The 20,984-nt window shown below is 59.6% G+C and overlaps 1 protein-coding gene across 1 annotated transcript in view; it reads right to left on the bottom strand.

Moving 5' to 3' along the window:
• The window catches only part of ADAMTS7 (ADAM metallopeptidase with thrombospondin type 1 motif 7), a gene marked incomplete at its 3' end in the record, with an annotated part of 43,934 nt that extends 24,374 nt beyond the window's left edge, over positions 1-19,560 (bottom strand). The window contains exons 1-8 of the mRNA XM_079764212.1: positions 19,225-19,560; positions 10,074-10,438; positions 8,653-8,818; positions 6,795-6,979; positions 4,906-4,989; positions 4,272-4,396; positions 2,198-2,347; positions 334-477 (exon numbers count right to left, since the gene is read on the bottom strand). Of these exons, the coding sequence (XP_079620338.1) occupies positions 334-477; positions 2,198-2,347; positions 4,272-4,396; positions 4,906-4,989; positions 6,795-6,979; positions 8,653-8,818; positions 10,074-10,438; positions 19,225-19,327 (1,322 nt within the window). The 5' untranslated portion in view covers positions 19,328-19,560. The remainder of the gene's footprint in view (positions 1-333; positions 478-2,197; positions 2,348-4,271; positions 4,397-4,905; positions 4,990-6,794; positions 6,980-8,652; positions 8,819-10,073; positions 10,439-19,224) is intronic.
• Positions 19,561-20,984: the final 1,424 nt, after the last annotated feature.

Below are 20,984 nucleotides of genomic sequence, written 5' to 3' on the forward strand. Positions count from 1 at the left end.
GTGCACCCTTTGCCTACTTCCCAGGTCATCTCTGTCCTCCTCCCCAGTGTAAGCAGCCGCCTATGGTGGGGGCCGAGCAGATGCTTGTGGGTGACCTGCTGCTCCCCACGCTGCCGGTGGGATTGGAATCAATGCCACCCTGTCTCTGCCGCATCAGCTCAGGGAGGGGCAGGCGCCCGGACCCCTCGGTTGTCGGGTTACACTAGGAGGGCACGGCCCCTGCGGGTCCCTCTGCCTGGCACCTCGGTACCACTGTCCCCGTCTCCTGCTCAGGCCCTGACCTCGGGGTCCCGGGTGCTGCCCCGGGGGCGGGGGGTGTGGAGGGTTACTTACTCGAGGAACCGGGTGATGTACTCGCGGCTGCACTGGGACCAGTTGAGGGGCAGGGAGTGGAAGAGCAGCTGCGGAGACATGATGAAGAGCTGCTTCCCCTGCGTGTGGCACTGGTTGCCCACCCCGTCGTGCGGGATGCCCAAGCTGCAGAGAGGACAGCACCAGGGGCGGGGTGACTGGATGGCAGGCGCCGGCCACCCCCGCCCTCCCTCCCCTGAGGCCCGCAGGGGGCCCGATGCTGGTCCCAGGGCTGGCTCAGGCCCCCCTACGGCTGTGTGGCCTTAGGGGAGTCACTGTCCCTCTCTGAGCCTCTAGAAAGTGGGTGAGCCCCGGCCGGCAGGGCTCCGTGGTTGAGCATCAACCTAGGAACCAGGAGGTCACATTTCGATTCCCTCTCCCTTCCTCTCTGAAATCAATCAGGGCACATGCCCAGATTGCAGGCTCGATCCCCAGTAGGGGGCCTGCAGGAGGCAGCCAATCCATGATGCTCTCTCATCATTGACTAGAGGCCCTGTGCACGAATTCGTGCACATTGAAAGGAAATTAATTAGAAAAAATATTTTAGAGGCTGGGGAGGGACCGTGGGAGGTTGGCTCCAGGGTGTGTCCGGCCCATCTCACCCAGTTCCGATAGGGGCTGATCGGGGCCGAGGAGGGACTGCGGGAGGGTGCCAGGGCGTGTCCAGCCCTTCTAGCCCAGTCCTGATCAGCTGGACCCCAGCAGCAAGCTAACCTACCAGTCTGAGTGTCTGCCCCCTGGTGGTCAGTACGCGTCATAGCGACTGGTCAAGCAGTTGTGGTCGGCCACTTAGCGTATTAGGCTTTTATATATATAGATGTTTCTATCTCTCTCTCCCTCTCCCTTCCTCTCTGAAATCAATAAAAATATATCTATAATAATAAAAGCGTAATATGCTCATTAGACCGGACGTCCTTCCAGACGACCTTCTGGACGAAGCTGGGGCTGGGAAGGAAGCCCAGGTCCCGGGTGCCAGAGGGAAGCTGGTGCCCGCAGCTGGGGGAAGGAAGGCCTACGCGTGCACGAATTTCATGCATCAGGCCTCTAGTTTCAAAATAAAAAACTAAAATAAAATAGCTGCCACAGTGACCAGCTAAGCAGCCCGGCACGGGGGGCAGGTGTGGGAGTGGGGGGGTGGAGCTGAGGGCACAGGCCATGGTTAGACACAGGCCCCATGCGGACGTGTCCACTGGAGTAGCTTGGGACATCCCGTGTTTCCATCCCCAGGGAGCACGTAGAGGCTCCTCTGAACAGGGTACCCGCCTAGGACCACGGAGCAATTAGCCAACAGGGGTTTATCTGCCGGAGACACAAAGCGTCAAAAATGCAAGTCCTGCCCTAGCCGGTTTGGCTCAGTGGATAGAGCATCGGCCTGTGGACTGAAGGGTCCCAGGTTCGATTCCCGGTCAGGGCACATGCCTGGGTTGCAGGCTTGATCCCCTGTGGGGGGTGTGCAGGAGGCCGCCGATCCATGATCCTCTCTCCTCATGGATGTTTCTCTCTCTCTCTCTCTCTCTCTCTCTCTCTCTCTCTCTCTCTCTCTCTCCTTCTCCCTTCCTCTCTGAAATCAATAAAAATAATTTTTTCAAAAATGCAAGTCCTGAGGCAGTGCCCCCTGGGGACGTCTGGCCTGTCCCAACCCCTCAAACAAGACCTGCTCTAGGCCAGGCCGAGGTCCCCCGAGGGTCCCCCTCCTGTTTCACAGGGAAACAACCTGGCTGTAGGCGTGGACGGGGACACGCAGGGCCCGTGTGTGGCCCAGGCACCCTTCCCTAGGATTGGTAGGCCCGTGGCCGGGCTGCCCGGGGGTCCCCTGCTTGGAGGTGGCAGTGGGGGCAGTGGGTACCTGTGCCCGAGCTCGTGGGCCACGGTGAAGGCCATGGGCAGGCCGGTATCCTCGTTGATGCTGCAGCTGAGGTGGGGCTGGCATATGCCCCCCACGTGAGCCAGGCCCAAGGTCTCACACGGCTGGTCCTTGGAGGTGCACAGATCCTTCCTGCCCAGGCAGAGACAAGACGTGTCCTTCAGGCTGACCTGGCCCCATGCTGGGCCCGCCCCGAGCCGGGCTGGGGCCCCAGGGAAGGAGCTAGAAGTATGCCCACGCGGCCGGCGTGGCTCAGTGGTTGAGCGTCGACCTAGGAACCAGGAGGTCACGGTTCGATTCCCGGTCAGGGCACATGCCCGGGTTGCAGGCTTCATCCCCAGTGTGGGGCGTGCAGGAGGCAGCCGATCCATGGTTCTCTCCCATCATGGACGTTTCTCTCTCTCTCCCTCTCCCTTCCTCTCTGAGATCAATAAAAATATTTTTTTTTTAAAAAAAAAAGAAGCCCTAACCTGTTTGGCTCAGTGGATAGAGCGCCGGCCTGCGGACTGGAGGGTCCCAGGTTCGATTTCAGTCAAGGACATGTACCTTGGTTGCGGGCACATCCCCAGTGGGGGGTATGCAGGAGGCAGCTGATGGATGTTTCTCTCTCATAGATGTTTCTAACTCTCTCTCCCTCTCCCTTCCTCTCTGTAAAAAATCAATAAAATATATTTTATTTTTTATTTTATTTTAAATATATTTTATTGATTTTTCACAGAGAAGAAGAGAGAGGGAGAGAGAGTTAGAAACACCAATGAGAGAGAAACATCGATCAGCTGCCTCCTGCACACCCCCTACTGGGGATGTGCCCGCAACCAAGGTACATGCCCCCGACCAGAATCGAACCCGGGACCCTTGAGTCCGCAGGCCGACGCTCTATCCACTGAGCCAAACCGGTTTCGGCTAAAATATATTTTAAAAAAAAGAAAGAAAGAAAGAAAGAAAGGAAAATGCTGCCTCGGAACAGACTGGCCGCTGGGCTCGTGTGATAAAACTGCACGTAACTCAACCCCCCACACACAAGTGCGTGTGACAGTGTGACATCCGGGCAACAGGGGCAGAAAGAGAATGCCAGAGACTAGCTAAATACAATAGGAAATACGAATCACGCTCGGATAACTGTGATTGTGCTGTTCCGATTAGAGAAGCGCCTTCTAGCCTGGCTGGCAGCCAAACTAGGGACCTGGGAGCTCACCTGGAGGTGCAGCCCATGCTCCCCACCCGGGAGCTGCCTGTTACCATGGAAACATAACAACCTGGTTGCAGAAACCAAAGCCCCCAGCCCTTTGAGGACCCCCAGCCCTTTGCATACCCACAGGCCTTTGCAAACCCCAGCCCTTTGCATACCCACAGCCCTTTGCAATCCCTAGCCCTTTGCATACCCACAGGCCTTTGCAATCCCCAGCCCTTTGCATACCCACAGGCCTTTGCAAACCCCAGCCCTTTGCATACCCACAGGCCTTTGCAAACCCCAGCCCTTTGCATACCCACAGGCCTTTGCAAACCCCCAGCCTTTGCATACCCACAGGCCTTTGCAAACCCCCAGCTCTTTGTATGTCACCAGATCTTTGAGGAACCCCAGCCTTCGCATACCCAAAAGTCTTAGCAAACCCCCAGCCCTTTGCATACCCACAGGCCTTTGCAAACCCCCAGCCTTTGCATACCCACAGGCCTTTGCAAACACCAGCCCTCATTGCCTGTACACTGCCCACCTGGCACCCCTTTGCCTACTTCCCATGTCATCTCTGTCCTCCTCCCCAGTATAAGCAGCTGCCTACGGGGCGCGGGGGGGGGGGGGGGGGGGGGGGAGGGGGCGCGGGCAGAGCAGATGCTTGTGGGTGACCTGCTGCTCCCCACGCTGCCGGCAGGATTGGAATCAACGCTCACAGAGGATGCCACCCTGTCTCTGCCCCATCGGCTCAGGGAGGGACAGGCAGCCCGGACCCCTCGGTTGTCCGGTTACAAACCCACCGTTATTTCCAAACGGAAAGATCCGCCTGAGTCCCAAGAGAGAGCGGGACTGGGCTCCCTGAGGGTCCCCCCCAGCGAGCAGCACCTGGTGATCAGCACGGCCATGTCGTGGTGCAGCGGGTGGGAGTCCTCGTCCATGTTGAGCCGCTTCTGCCACTCGCAGAAGGTGTTCAGGGTGCTGTGGGCCTCGTGTGTGACCTTCATGTCGTTCTGTGGACGGAGAGGGTGAGGGCCCTCACGCAGGCAGGGCACCGACGCCCAGCCTTTGCATACCCACAGGCCTTTGCATACCCACAGGCCTTTGCAAACCCCAAGCCTTTGCAAACCCCCAGCCCTTTGCATACCCCAGCCCTTTTGCATATCCACAGGCCTTTGCATACCCACAGGCCTTTGCAAACCCCCAGCCTTTGCAAACCCCCAGTTCTTTGCATGCCCACAGGCCTTTGCAAACCCCCATCCCTTTGCATACCCACAGGCCTTTGCAAACCCCCATCCCTTTGCATACCCACAGGCCTTTGCAAATCCCCAGCCCTTTGCATATCCATAGGCCTTTGCATACCCACAGGCCTTTGCAAACCCCCAGCCCATACATACCCACAGGCTCAGAGGGGACAGAAGGAGGACAGCAGTGGCCCAACCACCCCTTCTTCCCGCAGTCATCCCCCCAACCCCTCCGCAGGGAGTAGGGGGGACTGTTGGGGGGACCCTCGGCTTCTTACCACCTCGTCTTGCAGCACAATCAAGCGCACGACCGTGATGTGGATGGGGTTTCCGATGCTGGGGTTCTTGAAAATGCCAGCCACCTGCCCGACAGTGGGGGTCCAGCGTCACCCCGCATCTAGGATACGGGCAGCCCCCCACCGTCCACCGCCCACACCCGCCCACATTCACACGCAGGACAGCTCCACAGTGCACCCGGGCAGCCCACGGGCCTCCGCCCCAACCTACACCACGGCTCCCTACTCAGCCCAGGAGAGGAGGCCACCCCCAAAGCCGTGAGGGGTCCAAAGCGCAGGGAATGGGCGGGAGCGCCATCTGCTCATTTATTTATTTTTTTTTTGTTTAAAAGTACTTTTCTATTGATTCCAGAGAGGAAGAGAGAGGGAGAAAGAGAGAGAGAAACATCAACGATGAGAGAAAACCATGGACCGGCTGCCTACTGCACGCCCCGCACTGGGGATCGAGCCTGCAACCAAGGTACATGCCCTTGACCGGGACCCTTGAGTCCACAGGCTGAGGCTCTATCCACTGAGGCACACCAGCCAGGGCGATCCATCTGCTCATTTAAAGCTCCCTGAGCCTGGCCCACGTGGCTCCAAGGTTGAGCATCGACCTACGAACCAGGAGGTCAGGGTTCGATCCCCAGGTCAGGGCACATGCCTGGGTTGCGGGCTCCATCCCCTGTAGGGGGTGTACAAGAGGCAGGCGATCCATGCTTCTCTCTCCTCATGGATGTTTCTCTCTCTCTCTCCCTTCCACTCTGAAATCAACAATTTATTTTTTAAAAATAAATAAATAAAGGGCCCTAACCGGTGTGGCTCAGTGGATAGAGCGTCGGCCTGCGGACTGAAGGGTCCCGGGTTCGATTCCGGTCAAGGGCATGTACCTTGGTTGTGGGCACATCCCCAGTAGGGGGCGTGCAGGAGGCAGCTGATCAATATTTCTCTCTCATCGATGTTTCTTACTCTCTATCCCTATTCCTTCCTCTCTGTAAAAAATCAATCCTATCTAATAAAAGAGTAATATGAAAATTGACCATCACTCCAACACACGAGATGGCTGACCCCATGTGGTCAAAGATGGCTGACCCCATGTGGACACGAGATGGCCACGACAAGATGGCCAGCAGGGGAGGACATTTGGGAGGGACCAGGCCTGCAAGGGAGGGCAGTTGGGGGCGATCAAGCCTACAGGGGAGGGCAGTTAGGAGTGACCAGGCGGGCAGAGGAGGGAAGTTGGGGGCGACCGGGCCTGCAGGGAAGGGCAGTTGGGGGGGACCCAGGCCTGCAGGGAAGGGCAGTTGGGGGGGACCCAGGCCTGCAGGGGAGAGCAGTTGGGGGGGACCAGGCCTGCAGGGGAGAGCAGTTGGCGGGGACCAGGCCTGCAAGGGAGGGCAGTTAGGGGTGACCAGGCCTGCAGGGGAGGCCAGTTAGGGGCAATCAGGCTGGCAGGGGAGCAGTTAGGCATCAATCAGGCTGGCAGTGGAATGGTTAGGGGGTGATCAGGCTGGCAGGCAGAAGCAGTTAGGGGCAATCTGGAAGGCAGGCAGGCGAGCAGTTGGGAGCCAGCAGTCCTGGATTGTGAGAGGGATGTCCGACTGCCCATCTAGACCCTACCGGGATTGGGCCTAAATGGGCAGTCGGACATCCCTTGAGGGGTCCCAGATTGGAGAGGGTGCAGGCTGGGCTGAGGGACACACACCCCCATGCACGAATTTTGTGCACCGGGCCTCTAGTAAAATATATTTTAAAAGAATATAAATAAATAAATAGCTTGCAGACTCTTCCTCCTGTTGAGAACCTGGGCTGGGAGGGTCCAGCCCGCCAGCCTTCCCGCCCCACGCCCACCGTTTGCACGGCACCCAGGCAACGCCCCCGGGGGCCCTCACCATGTTCATGATGGTCAGCACGTAGCTCTCCACCTGGGGCTGTCCGTGGTGCCGCACCATGTCGGCGTCCGCCACCACCAGGGTCTCCACCCACTTCTCTCTGCTGTCCGAGCTCTGGTACCGCCGCTGCCGCTTCTGCGGCTGGTCGCCGCCGGCCCGCTGCCAGAACTCCTGCTCCAGGGGCGCTGTGACCCCCGGGGCAGAGAGGGGTGAGCGGTCAGACGGGCCCGGGGCCCCTGTATCAGGGGCCTCTCCCCCGAGAGCTCTTGGGGACGACGCTGGGGTGAGGAGGATGGAGCGGCGGGGCCAGACGCTCCCCTCCCGTGGGGCTGGTGCATCGCAGCACAAGCAAGACCCGGACTGACCCCCAGGGAACCCCCCTGGAGGCCAGCTCCTCGGCCCGGGGTGAGGATCAGAGAGGAATCACATCTATGCAGCCAGGGAAACCGAGGCCGAGAAGTGTTTATCTGGCCCGGCTGGCGTGGCTCAGTGGTTGAGAGTCGACTTATGAACCAGGAGGTCAGGGTTCAATTACCAGTCAGGGCACATGCCCAGGTTGCGGGCTCCATCCCCAATAGGGGGCGTGCAGGAGGCAGCGGATCCATGATTCTCCTTCATCATTGATGTGTCTCTCTCTGTCTCTCTCCCTTTCCCTTTCTCTCTGAAATCAATAAAAATCCTATATAATAAAAGCCTAATATGCTAAGTGCCCAGTCGTCCGTTCATCCAATCAAAGCATAATATGCTAATGAGATGCTAAGGCCGCTCAACCACTCACTATGATGTGCACTGACCACCAGAGGGCAGACCGGTAGGTTAGCTTGCTGCTGGGGTCCAGCCGATCGGGACTGAGCAAGACAGGACAGATATGCCCTGGAGCCCTCCTGCGGTCCCTCCCCGGCTGGCCAACCCCCGCATCCCTCCCCAGCCCTGATCATGCACCGGCGGGGTCCCTCGGCCTGGCCTGCACCCTCTCACAATCCAGGCTGAGGGACACCCCCCCCATCCCTGAGTGCACAAATTTCATGCACCGGGCCTCTAGCCCAGTGGTCGGCAAACTCATTAGTCAACAGAGCCAAATATCAACAGCACAACAACTGAAATTTCTTTGGAGAGCCAAATTTTTTAAACTTAAACTTCTTCTAACGCAACTTCTTCCAAATAGACTCGCCCAGGCCGTGGTATTTTGTGGAAGAGCCACACTCAAGGGGCCCAAGAGCCGCCTGTGGCTTGCGAGCCGCCGTTTGCCGACCACGGCTCTAGGATGTTAATAAATAAATGAATGGCCGAAACCGGTTTGGCTCAGTGGATAGAGCGTCGGCCTGCGGACTGAAGGGTCCCAGGTTCGATTCCGGTCGGGGGCATATGCCTTGGTTGCGGGCACATCCCCAGTGGGGGTTGTGCAGGAGGCAGCTGATCGATGTTTCTCTCTCATCGATGTTTCTAACTCTCTGTCCCTCTCTCTTCCTCTCTGTGAAATATCAATAAAATATATATTTTTTAAAATAAGCCGAAACCGGTTTGGCTCAGTGGATAGAGCATCGGCCTGCGGACTGGAAGGTCCCAGGTTCGATTCCGGTCAAGGGCATGTACCTTGGTTGCGGGCACATCCCCGGTGGGGGGTGTGCAGGAGGCAGCTGGTCGATGTTTCTCTCTCATCGACGTTTCTAGCTCTCTATCCCTCTCCCTTCCTCCCTGTAAAAATCAATAAAATATATTTTAAAAAATAAATAAATAAAATAAAATAAAATAATAATAAATAAATGAATGAATGAATGAATGAATGAATGAATACATAAAAAAGGACCTCCGTGCCCCGCACAGCCCCCACCCCGAAGGTGGAGGCACAGGAGCCTACCTTGCACCCCGCAGGTGCCACCTGTCCTGGGGCTGCGCTGCTCGGCCTGCCCCTGGGAAGATGGACGCTGGTACACCACGTGGGGCTGGGCGCTTCCGGGCTGGGCCGGGGCTCCTGGCAGGGGCTCGATGAAGTAGTCCTGGTTGTTGAGCCGGAACACACCTTTCTGGAGAGGAGCTCAAGGTCACACGGGCAGCCAGGCTGACCCGGCCGCCGGGGCCCTGGCCTCCTCTGGCGATGCTCGCGGCCAGCAGGACATCCTATCCCCTGAGGGAGACTCACACCCAAGGGAAGAGGGGCCCTGGCTGGTGTGGCTCAGTGGATAGAGCGTCGGCCTGCGGACTGAAGGGTCCCGGGTTCGATTCCGGCCAAGGGCACATCCTTGGGTTGCGGGCTCGACTCCCAGTAGGGGGCGTGCAGGAGGCAACCGATCCAGGATTCTGTCTCATCATGGATGTTTCTCTCTCTCTCTCCCTCCCCCTTCCTGTCTGAAATCAATAAAAATATACTTTAAAAAAATACAAACGAAAACCAGACCTAGCCGGTTTGGCTCAGTGGATAGAGCGTCAGCCTTTGGACCGAAGGGTCTGGCCTGGGCCCTGGTCGGGGTGGGTGCATGAGGCAGCCAATCGAAGTGTTTCTCTCACATCAATGTTTCTCTCTGTCTTTCCCTCTCCCTTCCACTCTCTCTGAAAATCAATGGGAAAATTTCCTTGGGCGAGGACTAAAAAAAGGGTATATACGTGTGTGTGTGTGTGTGTGTGTGTGTGTGTGTGTGTGTGTCCTAATATATAAAAAGCCAGGGGCTGTCATGACCTAAACAACAAGACACACGACCGAACAGCAGGCTGTGTGGGGCGACCAGGCTGGCGGGCGGGGGGGGCAGTTGGGGGCAACCAGGCCAGCAGGGGGGCCGTTAGGGGTGATCAGGCCAGCAGGCAGGTGAGCAGTTAGGAGCCAGCAGTCCCAGATTGGAGAGGGTGCAAGCTGGGCTGAGGGGAACCCCCCCATGCACGAATTTCGTGCACCGGGCCACTAGTATAAAATAAAATCATAACATGCTAATTAGACCAGACAGCCGAACGACTTTCCGGACATCCTTCCAGGCATCCTTCCGGATGACACTGGGGCTGCCAAGGCCTAGGCAAGCTTCAACGGCTACGAGGGCCGAGCCCCTTGGACGATTTCGTGAATGGGGCCTCTAGTATATATATATCATTTGTTGTTTTTTAAAAAAATGCAAGTTTGGGAGCCCACCCGGACCTAACCTATGGGATCCCCCATTTGGACATGGCCTGCGGGCAATTCCAGCTCCAAGCAAAGTTTAAGAACCCAAACCCTGGGGAACCCCGGGAGGGCCTGCGTTTTCATTCCCATTTCACAGGCAGGATCCCCGAGACGAGGCGAGACGGGGCACTCACCAGCCCGTCGCAGGCGCTGATGGCCGCCAGGCCGCCCTCCTGCTCGGGGCTCTGCACCTGGCCCTGCAGGTGGCAGGCTGGCGGCGCGGGCCTGAGGATGCGCGCGCGCCCCAGGCCACCGAGCCGACGCGTCTCGCTCACGAAGCCGGGCGCCAGCAGATCCGGGCTGGCCCCCAGGTGCAGGCGCAGGTCGCGGCCGCGGAACTGCAGCTGGTAGAAGGCGTAGGCCACGCCGCCCGCGGACAGGGCCCGCTTGCGCAGCGCGCGCGGCCACAGCTCGTAGGACAGGAAGGCGCCCCCCGCGTCCACCCGCACCGGGTGCACGATGTCCCGCGCCTCCTCGGGGCTCGCCGCGGTGGTGGGCTCTGTGGGGAGAGAACCGGGCGATCAGGGACCGGAGGGCGGGTCCACCTCCCCCCTGTGCCTCCCGCGCCCAGCTCTGCTCCTCCAGCTACAGGCATTTGGTCACATGTCTCCTGCTTCCACTACTGCCCACCTGGGCCTCCGCCCCTCACACCCACCACATCCTGGCCTTGTGCTGCTCAAAGCACCCCTGTGGCCCGGCCCGGCCAGCATGGCTCCGTGGTGGAGCTTCGACCTAGGAACCAGGAGGTCACGGTTCGATTCCCGGTCAGGGCACATGCCCGGGTTGCAGCCCGATCCCCAGTGTGGGAGGCAGCCCATCCATGAGTCTCTCTTATCATGGATGTTTTTCTCTCTCTCCCTCTCCCTTCCTTTCTGAAATCAATGAAAAAAAATATTGAAAAACAAAACAAAAAACCTTGTTCTCGCATCTCACTCCAGCCCAGCCACCTGCTAGACCTCGAGCCAAGTGCCCTGGACACACCAGTGGAGTGCCTCCTGCTGAGATGACCCCACGCCCTGCACTGCCCACCAGGCCCAGGCCTTCAGGTTTCTTGCCCAATAAAGAGGGAATATGCAAATTGACCATCACGCCAACACAAAGATGGCAACGCCCAGTCCTCTCAGCCCTGCTGGAGTCCCCCAGTCCTTTCAGCCCAGACGGGGAGATGGTAGGCACATGGTGCGGCCAGACCTGCCCTCAGCCCCCCAGCCGCCCAGGGCCGGCCCAAGGTGCAGACCAGCCTCGGATGGCAGCTGCCCAGCCACCCAGGGCCACCCGAGGCTCAGGTAACCAGGGCCGGCCGAGGCCTGCGCTGCTGGCAGTGGCAGCAGCAGAGGTGTGATGGTGGCGTTGCCTTCCCCTGATCGCCGGGTCGCCTCCCGCACCTGAGGGCTCCCAGACTGTAAGAGGGAGCAGGCGGGTCTGAAGGACCCCCACTCCAGTGCATGAATTTTCATGCACCGGGCCTCTAGTGTGTGTGTGTGTGTGTGTGTGTATCCTATATAATAAAAGCTTAATATGCTAAGTGTCCGGTCATCTAGTCGGCCATTCAACGAATCAAAGCATGATATGCTAATGATATGCTAAGGCTGCTCAACTGCTCGCTATGACGTGCACTGACCACCAGGGAGGCAGACGCTCCGACCGGTAAGTTAGCTTGCTGCTGGGGTCCGGCCAATTGGGACTGAGCGAGACAGGCCAGACACGCCCTGGAGCCCTCCCACAGTCCCTCCCCAGCTGGACAACCTCCTGCATCCCTCCCCAGCCACAATCGTGCACCGGTGGGGGTCCCTCGGCCTGGCCTGCACCCTCTCACAATCCGGGACTCCTCGGGGGATGTCAGAGAGCTGGCCCGATCCTGCAAGCCAGGCTGAGGGACCCCACTGGTGCACGAATTCCTGCATCGGGCCTCTAATGTATATATGTGTGTGTATATATATATACATTTCATTGATTTCAGAGAGGAAGGGAGAGGGAGAAATAGAAACTTCAATGATGAGAATCACTGATCCGATGCCTCCTGCACGCCCCCTACTGGGGATCAAGCCTGCCACCCTGGCATGTGCCCTGACCGGGAATCGAACCTTGACCTCCTGGTTCACACGTCCATGCTCAACCGCTGAGCCACGCCAGCTGGGCCCTTCGGGTATATTTTCTCAAGGAAGTGCAGGAGCCGGCTGCCTGGGGTGCCTTGCTGTGTGGCTCTGGGCATATCTCCCCCATCTCTGATCTTCAGGAGATCAGCAGGACGAGGGGTTTCCAGACGCCTCCGGGAAGAACTTCTCCTTAAAAGCACATTGCTGTCCCCTGTCCCGGAGGCACTGAATCAGCACCTCCAGGAAACGGGACCAGGAAGTCCTGGGCTTGACCTGGAGCCTCAGGGAAATAGGGGAATTCCGCATCCATCCGGCTACCCTTCGGCAACACCTGGAGGGCTCAGCACGAGCCCAGAGGGCTGACCCTGCACATCCGGGGCCTGGGGTCTAAACCTTCAGGGAATTCTTTTTTTTTTCTTTCTTGTCTTTGTTTGTTTGTTTGTTTTTATTAATATACTAGAAGCCCGGTGCACGAAATTCGTGCACGGCGGGGGGTTGTCCCTCAGCCCAGCCTGTACCCTCTCCAATCTGGGACTCCTGGAGGGATGTCCGACTGCCCGTTTAGGCCCGATCCCATCAGGATCGGGCCTAAACGGGCAGTCGGACATCCCTCTCACAATCCAGGACTGCTGGCTCCCAACTGCTTGCCTGCCTGCCTTCCTGATTGCCCCTAACCGCTTCTGTCTGCCAGCCTGATCACCCCCTAACCACTCCGCTGCCAGCCTGGTTGATGCTTAACTGCTCCCCTGCCAGCCTGTTTGCCCCCAACTTCCCTCCTCTGCCAGCCTGGTCACCCCTAACTGCCCTCTCCTGCAGGGTTGATAACATCCAACTGCCCTCCCTTGCAGGCCTGGTCCCTCACAACTGCCCTCCCTTGCAGGCCGGGTGCCTCCCAACTGCCCTCTCCTGCTGGCCATCTTGTAGTGGCCATCTTGTGTCCACATGGGGGCAGGATCTTTGACCACATGGGGGCAGCTATATTGTGTGTTGTAGTGATCAATCTGCATATTACTCTTTTATTAGATAGGATAGAGGCCTGGTGCACGGGTGGGGGCCAGCTGGTTTGCCCTGAAGGGTGTCCCGGATCAGGGTAGGGCTCCCTTGGGGCATGGGGCGGCCTGAGCGAGGGGCCTGTGGTGGTTTGCAGGCCGGCCACGCCCCCTGGCAACCTAAGCGGAGGCCCTGGTATCTGGAATTTATTTTCCTTCTACAATTGAAACTTTGTAGTCTGGAGCGGAGCCAAGCCTGCTGCTCCCTCCGGGGCGGCAGCCATTTCTGTGGCAGTTAATTCACCTTCTACAATTGAAACTTTGTTGCCTTAAGCAGGTGGGCCCGGCCAGGGTGTGCAGAAAGCTTTGCTTCCCCTGTTGCCGCCGGCAACCCTGGCCTGCTCTCTCAAGCTCCATTCTGCCGCCATTTGTTTGAATTTGTTTACCTTCTATAATTGAAACTTTCTAGCTTGAGTGGAGGCTTAGGCCTGCAACGGCTATGGAAAGCTTGGCTTGCTCTGTTACCTGGGAAACCTTGCTCTCTGTGGCTGTAGCCATCTTGGATAGGGTTAATTTGCATACTCTCCCTGATTGGCTGGTGGGCGTGGCTTGGCTGGTGGGCGTGGCTTATGTAGCGGAGTGATGTTAATTTGCATATTACCATTTAATTAGAGAGGATATATATTATTGATTTTTTACAGAGAGGAAGGGAAAGGGAGTCAGAAACATCGATGAGAGAGAAACATCGATCAGCTGCCTCTGCACACCCTCCACTGGGGATGTGCCCGCAACCAAGGTACATGCCCTTGACCGGAATCGAACCTGGGACCCTTGAGTCCATAGGCTGACGCTCTATCCACTGAGCCACACCGGTTAGGGCTGTTTGTATTTTTAATCATCACCCGAGGATATGTTCAGAGAGAGGAAGGGAGAGTGGCAGAGGGATGAACCCAAACCCTAGGCATGTGGCCTGGCTGGCATGCAAGGCTCAGGAGGTCACAGTTCGATTCCCAGTCAGGGCACATACCCAGGTTGCGGGCTCCATCCCCAGTGGGGGGCGTGTAGGAGTCAGCCGATCCATGATTCTCTCTCATCATGGATGTTTCTATCTCCCTCCCTCTCCCTTCCTCTCTGAAATCAATGACAATATATCAATCCTATATAATAAAAGCCTAATATGCAAATTGACCAAACTGCAGAACGACCAGTCGCTATGTCGTGCACTGACCACCAGGGGGCAGATGCTCAATACAGGAGCTGCCCCCAGACCGCAGGCCCCAGGCCAGCCAAGGAGGGTGCCAGTGGGGCCCCCCAGATCGCCCCGCCGGGCGCCCCACAGATCAGCCCTGATCGCCCGCCAGGCCCAGGGGCCCTACCCATGCACAAATTTGGTGCATCGGGCCTCTAGTTAATAAATAAATAAACAAACACCTAGGCATGTGCCCTGACTGGGAATCAAACCCATGACCGGGTGTCCCTGACAAAAATGGGGAGACAAGAGGTGAGCCACGGGACCCCATATTTCTAGAAAAATCTCTCCTGGCCAGCGCTGTTTCTGTCCATGGAGGCTCCTGCCATTTGGAAATAATCCTGTTTATTACATAGGGTTAATACACTGTCACTGATTTCAGACACACGCCTGGCATGTGGAGCAGTGGGTGGCACAGGGCAAGCGTGAGCTACGCACGATCGGACATTAGCAAGAGTTTCTACAGGATACGTAGCTATTTCCTTAAACACCTGTTATTCCTTTGCCTAATGGCTTAATAAAAAAAATTTAAATATGGATTTTTTTAAATTGATGTCAGAGAGGAAGGGAGAGGGAGAGAGAGAGAAACATCCTTGGTGAGAGAGAATCCTGGATCAGCTGCCTCCTGCACGCCCCCCACTGGGGATCAAGCTCGCAACCTGGGCACGTGCCCTGAGCGGTGTGGCTCAGTGGATAGAGCTTCGGCCTGCAGACTCAAGGGTCCCGGGTTCGATTCCGGTCAGGGGCAGGTACCTTGGTTGCGGGCACATCCCCAGTGGGGGGCGTGCAGGAGGCAGCTGCGCTCACTCACCGGTGGGGGGGTCCTCACGCGGATGCGGGCCGTCCACGCACGAGCTGCCACGCGGCCTCGACTGAGGCAACTCAGGGCCCGTGAGGGACCGAGGCCTGAGGGGCGCAGGGCCGCTCTGTGTGAGGGGCTCCGAGCCGACCCTCGGGGGCTGTGTCCCAGCAGGACGCGCCCTAAGGGAGCGGGTGGGACCCTGGTCACAGGCGCCCGCAATCCCCACAGCACTGGTGGCGGCTGGAGCGGCGGCGAGGCGCGCGCAGCCGGACCAGGTGCGGCCGCGAGCCGTCTCGTGAGGTCTCAGGGTCTCGCGAGATCAGAGCTGGGCAGCGTGAGGGCGGGAAAGGCTCGCCCCCTCTCTCCGGGTCACGTGAGCAGACTCATGGCGGAGGCATGTGCGGGCCACACCTGTCAATCAGGGCATCCCGCTTCTGACTGCAGCGTGGACTAGGGGTCCACGTGCACATTCTTTGTTAGTTTTAAAAAGCCACCTCCGGCCCAGGCCGGTGTGGCCCAGTGGACAGAGCCCCGGCCTTCAGACTGAAGGGTCCCGGGTTCGATTCCAGTCAAGGGCATGAACCTTGGTTGCGGGCACATCCCCAGTAGGGGGTGTGCAGGAGGCAGCTGATCCATGTTTCTCTCTCATCAATGTTTCTAACTCTCCATCCCTCTCCCTTCCTCTCTGTAAAAAATAATTTAAAAATCAATAAAATATATTTTTTAAAAATATGTAAATATAGATTTTTTTTTAATATAGATTTTTAAAAATTGATTTGAGAGGAAGGGAGAGGGAAAGAGAGAGAGAAACATCCATGATGAGAGAGAATCCTAGATCGGCTGCCTCCTGCACGCCCCCTACTGGGGATCAAGCTTGCAATCTGGGCATGTGCCCTGACCTGGAATCGAACCTATGACCTCTTGGCTCCTGGGTTGACCCTTAACCACTGAGCCACACCGGCTGGGCTGGGTATGTGCTTAACCGCGAGGATGAGCAGGGCGCCTTGCGGGTAGCTGCCCGCCCGCCAGGGAAGGGGAACAACTCCAGGTGAGCCACGGGGGACCTGCAGCAGGTCTGTGCAGGGAGAAGCAGAGGCCTGATCACCAGGGTCAAAGGTGAGGGCTTCCCACAGAGGAATCCCCGATGGGCCCCAACTGGCCACTAAATGAGCGTGGCCTTGGGGTGAGGACAGTCACGGTCACTCGGAGGTGAAAGGGAGGCCGCCTGCCCCAGGGCACAAGGTGCGTGACCCACTCCAGACACAGCAGTGTCCCTGCAGGCATGCAGGGGGGGGGGGGGCAGGGAGGTCCCCATGAGGCCGGGGAAGCCAAACCACTGAGGAGAAATGGCCCCCTGGGCTCAAACACGTGTCCCTGCCGAGGGACCCACGTCCCTGGGGACAGGCAGAGGGTGCTGTTGAAATTCCCGCAGTAGCCCTTGGGCCAGCTCCACACGACAGAAACTCAAGGTGAGTTATACAGAGGCAGCCTCGGGCCTCGCCCGCCTGGCTCAGTGGTTGAGCATCGACCTAGGAACCAGGAGGTCAGGGTTTGATTCCCAGTCAGGGCACAGGCCCGGGTTGTGGGCTCGATCCCCAGGGTGATTCTCTCTCCTCATGGATGTTTCTCTCTCCCTCTCTGAAATCAATAAAAATATTTTTAAAAATAAATAAATAAAGAGAGCCCTAACTGGTGTGGCTCAGCGGATAGAGCGTCGGCCTGCGGACTGAAGGGTCCCAGGTTCGATTCCGGTCAAGGGCATGTACCTCGGTTGCGGACACATCCCCAGTCGGGGGTGTGCAGGAGGCAGCTGATGGATGTTTCTCTCTCATCGATGTTTCTAACTCTCTATCCCTCTCCCTTCCTCTCTGTAAAAAATCAATAAAATGTTAAAAAAAAAAAAAGGTGAGCCCAAGCCCTAGCCCGTGTGGCTCAGTGGATAGAGCATCGGCCTGTGAACTGAAGGGTCCTGGGTTCGATTCCAGTCAAGGGCACATACCTGGGCTGCAGGCTCCATCCCCAGGCCTGGTCAGGGCATGTGCAGGAGGCAACTCCTGGATGTGTGTCTCTCTCTTATTGATGTTTCTCTCTCTGAATCTCCCCGCCCTTCCATTCTCTAAAATTAATCAGTGGAGCCCTGGCCGGTGTGGCTCAGTGGGTAGAGCATCGGCCTGTAGACTGAAGGGGTCCCGGGATCGATTCCAGTCAAGGGCACGTGCCGGGGTTGTGGGCTGGATCCCCAGTGTGTGCATGCAGGAGGCAGTGGATCAGTGATTCTCTCTCCTCATTGATGTTTCTCTCTCTCCCTTCCTCTCTGAAATCAATAAAAATATATTTTAAAAAAGAAGGGCTTTTCCTGGCTTGGCTAAGTGGATAGAGCGTCGGCCTGCGGACTGAAGGGTCCCGGGTTCGATTCCAGCCGGGGGCACATGTCTGGGTTGCGGGCTCGATCCCCAGTGGGGGGGAGGGGGGTGCAGAAGGCAGCTGATCAATGATTCTCTCTCATCATGGGTGTTTCAATCGCTCTCCTTCTCCCTTCCTCTCTGAAATCAATAAAGAAATATATATATATTTTTTAAAAAGGGCCTTGCCTTTAAAAAAAATAATAATAAAAACCAATGGAAAAATATCCGCGGGTGAGGATTATAAAACAGAAACAAAACAAAACGTGAGCCCAGGAGGCACCCTCCGTGTGCCTGCGCCAGGCTCGGTGGCATCCTGTGGGCAGACGCCTCAAGGGACCCTGAGTGTGAGCGGAACGGGGAGGGCCCCCTGCCACCTCTCCGTGGGGATTCCAGATCCTGCCACTCCCCTCTGGATGGGGGAGCGGACGAGACAGGGTGTCTGCGGGGCATGGCAGCTGGCAGGGGCAGGACTCACCAAGGACTCCCTAATCTTCCTGGCTCGGCCTGGCCGGTTAATAAAAGTAACAGCCACTCCAGGGAGGTCATTCCACCGGTCCCTTCTCCCTCCCAGGCGCCCTAGGAGGTAGATGCCAGGACCCCCACTTGACAGGAGGGTGGCCACACGCCTAGATGGGGGGCGGGGGGGTCAGGCCTGCAGCGGGAGCGGAGAAGGCTCTAATCCCAGGGGACACCCTCCCCCTATTCTTCCGACAGCTGCCATGGACCCAAGTTCAGGCTCAGGGGCAGCCCCCCTCCCACCCCCCGCCCCCAACCCCCAGAAACCACACTCCTGCTGCTCCACCATCCCACCCTGTGGGCAGCCCCCGGGGAACCCCGCAGGTCCCTCCCCTGGAACCTGTCCCCTCGTCCCATCTGGAACGAGGACCTCCCACCACCTGCTTGGCGGGGTGCGAGAAAGAACAACCAGGAGGCGTTGGCGCCCTCTCCATCGCGCACAAAACTCGCTCCAGCGCTGCTCTCATCGGGGACCCCCCTCACCGGCTCCCCAAACCACAATCGCTCCACCAGGAGCTGGCCTCATCCAGCGCCCCCCCCCCCCGCGCTCCCCCCAAGTTCATCGTCTCCTCCAGTCCCGCCATCTCGGGCCCCCTCCTTGCAAAACCTCCCCGGCGGCCTCCAGCCCGGCTCTCCCCGCCCAGTGTCCCACCGGCCCCATCAGACCAGGAGCTGCCCGAGCGCGGAGGCGGGGAACCCCCACACCCCCGGCTCCTACACCCCCAGGCCGGCTGCTCCGGGCGGGCGCGCGCCGAGAGCTCCCCGGACAGAGTCTCCTCGGGGAAGGGGGAGAGGCAGGAAGTGCAGGCGGCGCGCGACCGGACCCCGCGCCCAGGGCCCCCGGGCAGATCTGAGTCGGGGCGGCCGGGGAGGGGTGGAGGGGGGCCCGCAGCGCCCCGCAGCCCGCTTGGCACACCCGCGCTCTCCACGGAGGCAGGTGAGAAACCGGGTCCTTGGCGCGCACACCGCGCTCCATCCAGCCCCTCGGACCAGGGGCCGCGGGAGGGCGCGCGCGGCTGCGCCCCAGCCGTGGGGACCCGGGCGCCCGAAGCGCACAGGGGCTCCTTCCCGGCCACGGGCAAGGCCGATGGCGGCGGCGGCGTCTGCAGGGCCCCCCCACCACTCCCCTCACCCGGACCCCAGCCCGGAGCCTCACACCCCGGGGAGGAGGAGGGTGCGGGGTCTGCGGAGGCGCGAGGGGCGGCGGGGGAGCAGGGCGGCCACCCACCTGGTGTGGTTTGCGGGGCGCCGGGCGCCAGCGCGCACAGCAGCAGGAGGAGGGGGCGCAGCGGCGCGAGGCGGCCGGGGGCGCGGGGTCCCGGGCGGGGCATGCCTGCCTCTCCGCGCGCTCCCTGGCCCGTGGGTGCCGGCTCCTGCCGGGTCCCGGCTCCGGGTCGGACCAGCCCGGCTTCCCCGCGCTCGCGGCTCCCGGTCCGGCCCGGGGACTCGGCCCGCGCTCAACAAAGAGGGAGCAGAGCCCGCCCCCTGGCCGCCTCGGAGGCTCCGAGAAGCCCTCGGAGGGAGAAGGGGCGAAAGACTGAAGGAGGAGAGAAGAGAAGGAAGAAAAAGAAAGAAAGGAGGTGGGAGGGAGGGAGGGAGGGGAGAGGAGGGAGGGGCGCGGCCGCCGGCCCCCGCCCCGCCCCGCCCCGCGGTGCTGCCCCCGCCCCGGCCCCGGCTCGGGCCGCCGCGTCCCTCCCTCCCCGCCGGCCTCCCCGGCCTCCCCGGCCTCCCCGCCGCTCCAGGGGCTGCGCTCGGCCGCTCACATCCCCGCGCCCGCCGGACCGAGCGCGCCCTCTGGCGGTGGCGCTGGGCGGGCTGTCCGGGGTGGGGCGCTAGGAGACCCCCCAAACGCATCTGGAATTTCCGGAATTCCCGCCGGGTCCCCAAGCTGTGCAGCAGGAGGCGCTCTTGGGGTGCATGCGCCCTTGGTAGGCCTGTGCCTCCTGGGAAAAGGACACGGGGGTGGCGGGGAGGGGGTGGGGGTAACGCAGCAGGGGGTCCCAGGGTCCCAAGGTGATTCTGCTCCAAGACCAGTTCCAGACAGAGGGCGTCGTCCTCCCCCCATCCCCCGCCCCCGATTCTCCAGTGATCAGCCCTTTTTCCATGCGTGGGGGGTCCCCCATTCCTCATCTCCAAGTGACTGTCTGCTTGGAACTAAGCCTGCGCCCACAGACTCTCAGCAAGGGTTCCCCCCCCCCCACCCTCCCGGAGCCTGGAGTCCGGCCAACCCCAACCCTCACAGGCCAGGCCAGCCTCTGTCTGGGACCCTCCACCATCCGGGCTCCTGCTGGCCCAGCCCCTCCATGCTGTTAGGGACACTTCACCCTGCACCCCCTGCCCTACTGGGGAGGACCATCCATCCCCCTCTTATTCCTCCAGACCGGGACCCCTGTGGTCAGCTGGGCCGCCCCGACCTTTGCCCGGCCTCTGCCCGCCGGAGGCTCCCAGACTTCCTCATTGTCCAGTGTCCCATGCACTTCCCTTCATTCCTGGAAGCTCCACCCCACGCCCTTCTGGTCCCCGGGGACCCGGGAGCGCATGGCCGCTCTGTTCCTGGACCTCCTCTGCGGTGGCCTTTCACCCATCTTATCCATCAGGGCCGCGGCCGGGGCCGGGCCAGACGCAACAGCCCCACCTCTGAAATCTGGGGATCAGACGCCCCACTCCCAGGCGGGACCCTGCTGTCTCTCCCGCGCCCCCCTTCCCTGAATTTTTCTTCCTCCTCCAGTCCCGCCACCTTCCTCTCCTGCCCACCTAGCAGCCCCTCCTGGCTTCACCCATGTCCATCCCTGGCCCCTACCCAGCCGCCCTCCACTTCCTCCTCCTGGGGGAGGGGGGGCCCAGACAGCCTGCTGGCCTTGCTGCCCAGGGATGGGGACCCTTCAGGCCCCCACATCTGGCTACATGCCCCTCCCGCTCCTGCTCCCAGCATCCCTCCCTACCTGGCAGCCACAGGTGGTCCCTAACCTCTGGATGCAACAGAGCAGG

The sequence above is a fragment of the Cnephaeus nilssonii genome, assembly GCF_951640355.1.
Source record: "Cnephaeus nilssonii genome assembly, chromosome: 24".
Taxonomy (NCBI): domain Eukaryota; kingdom Metazoa; phylum Chordata; class Mammalia; order Chiroptera; family Vespertilionidae; genus Cnephaeus; species Cnephaeus nilssonii.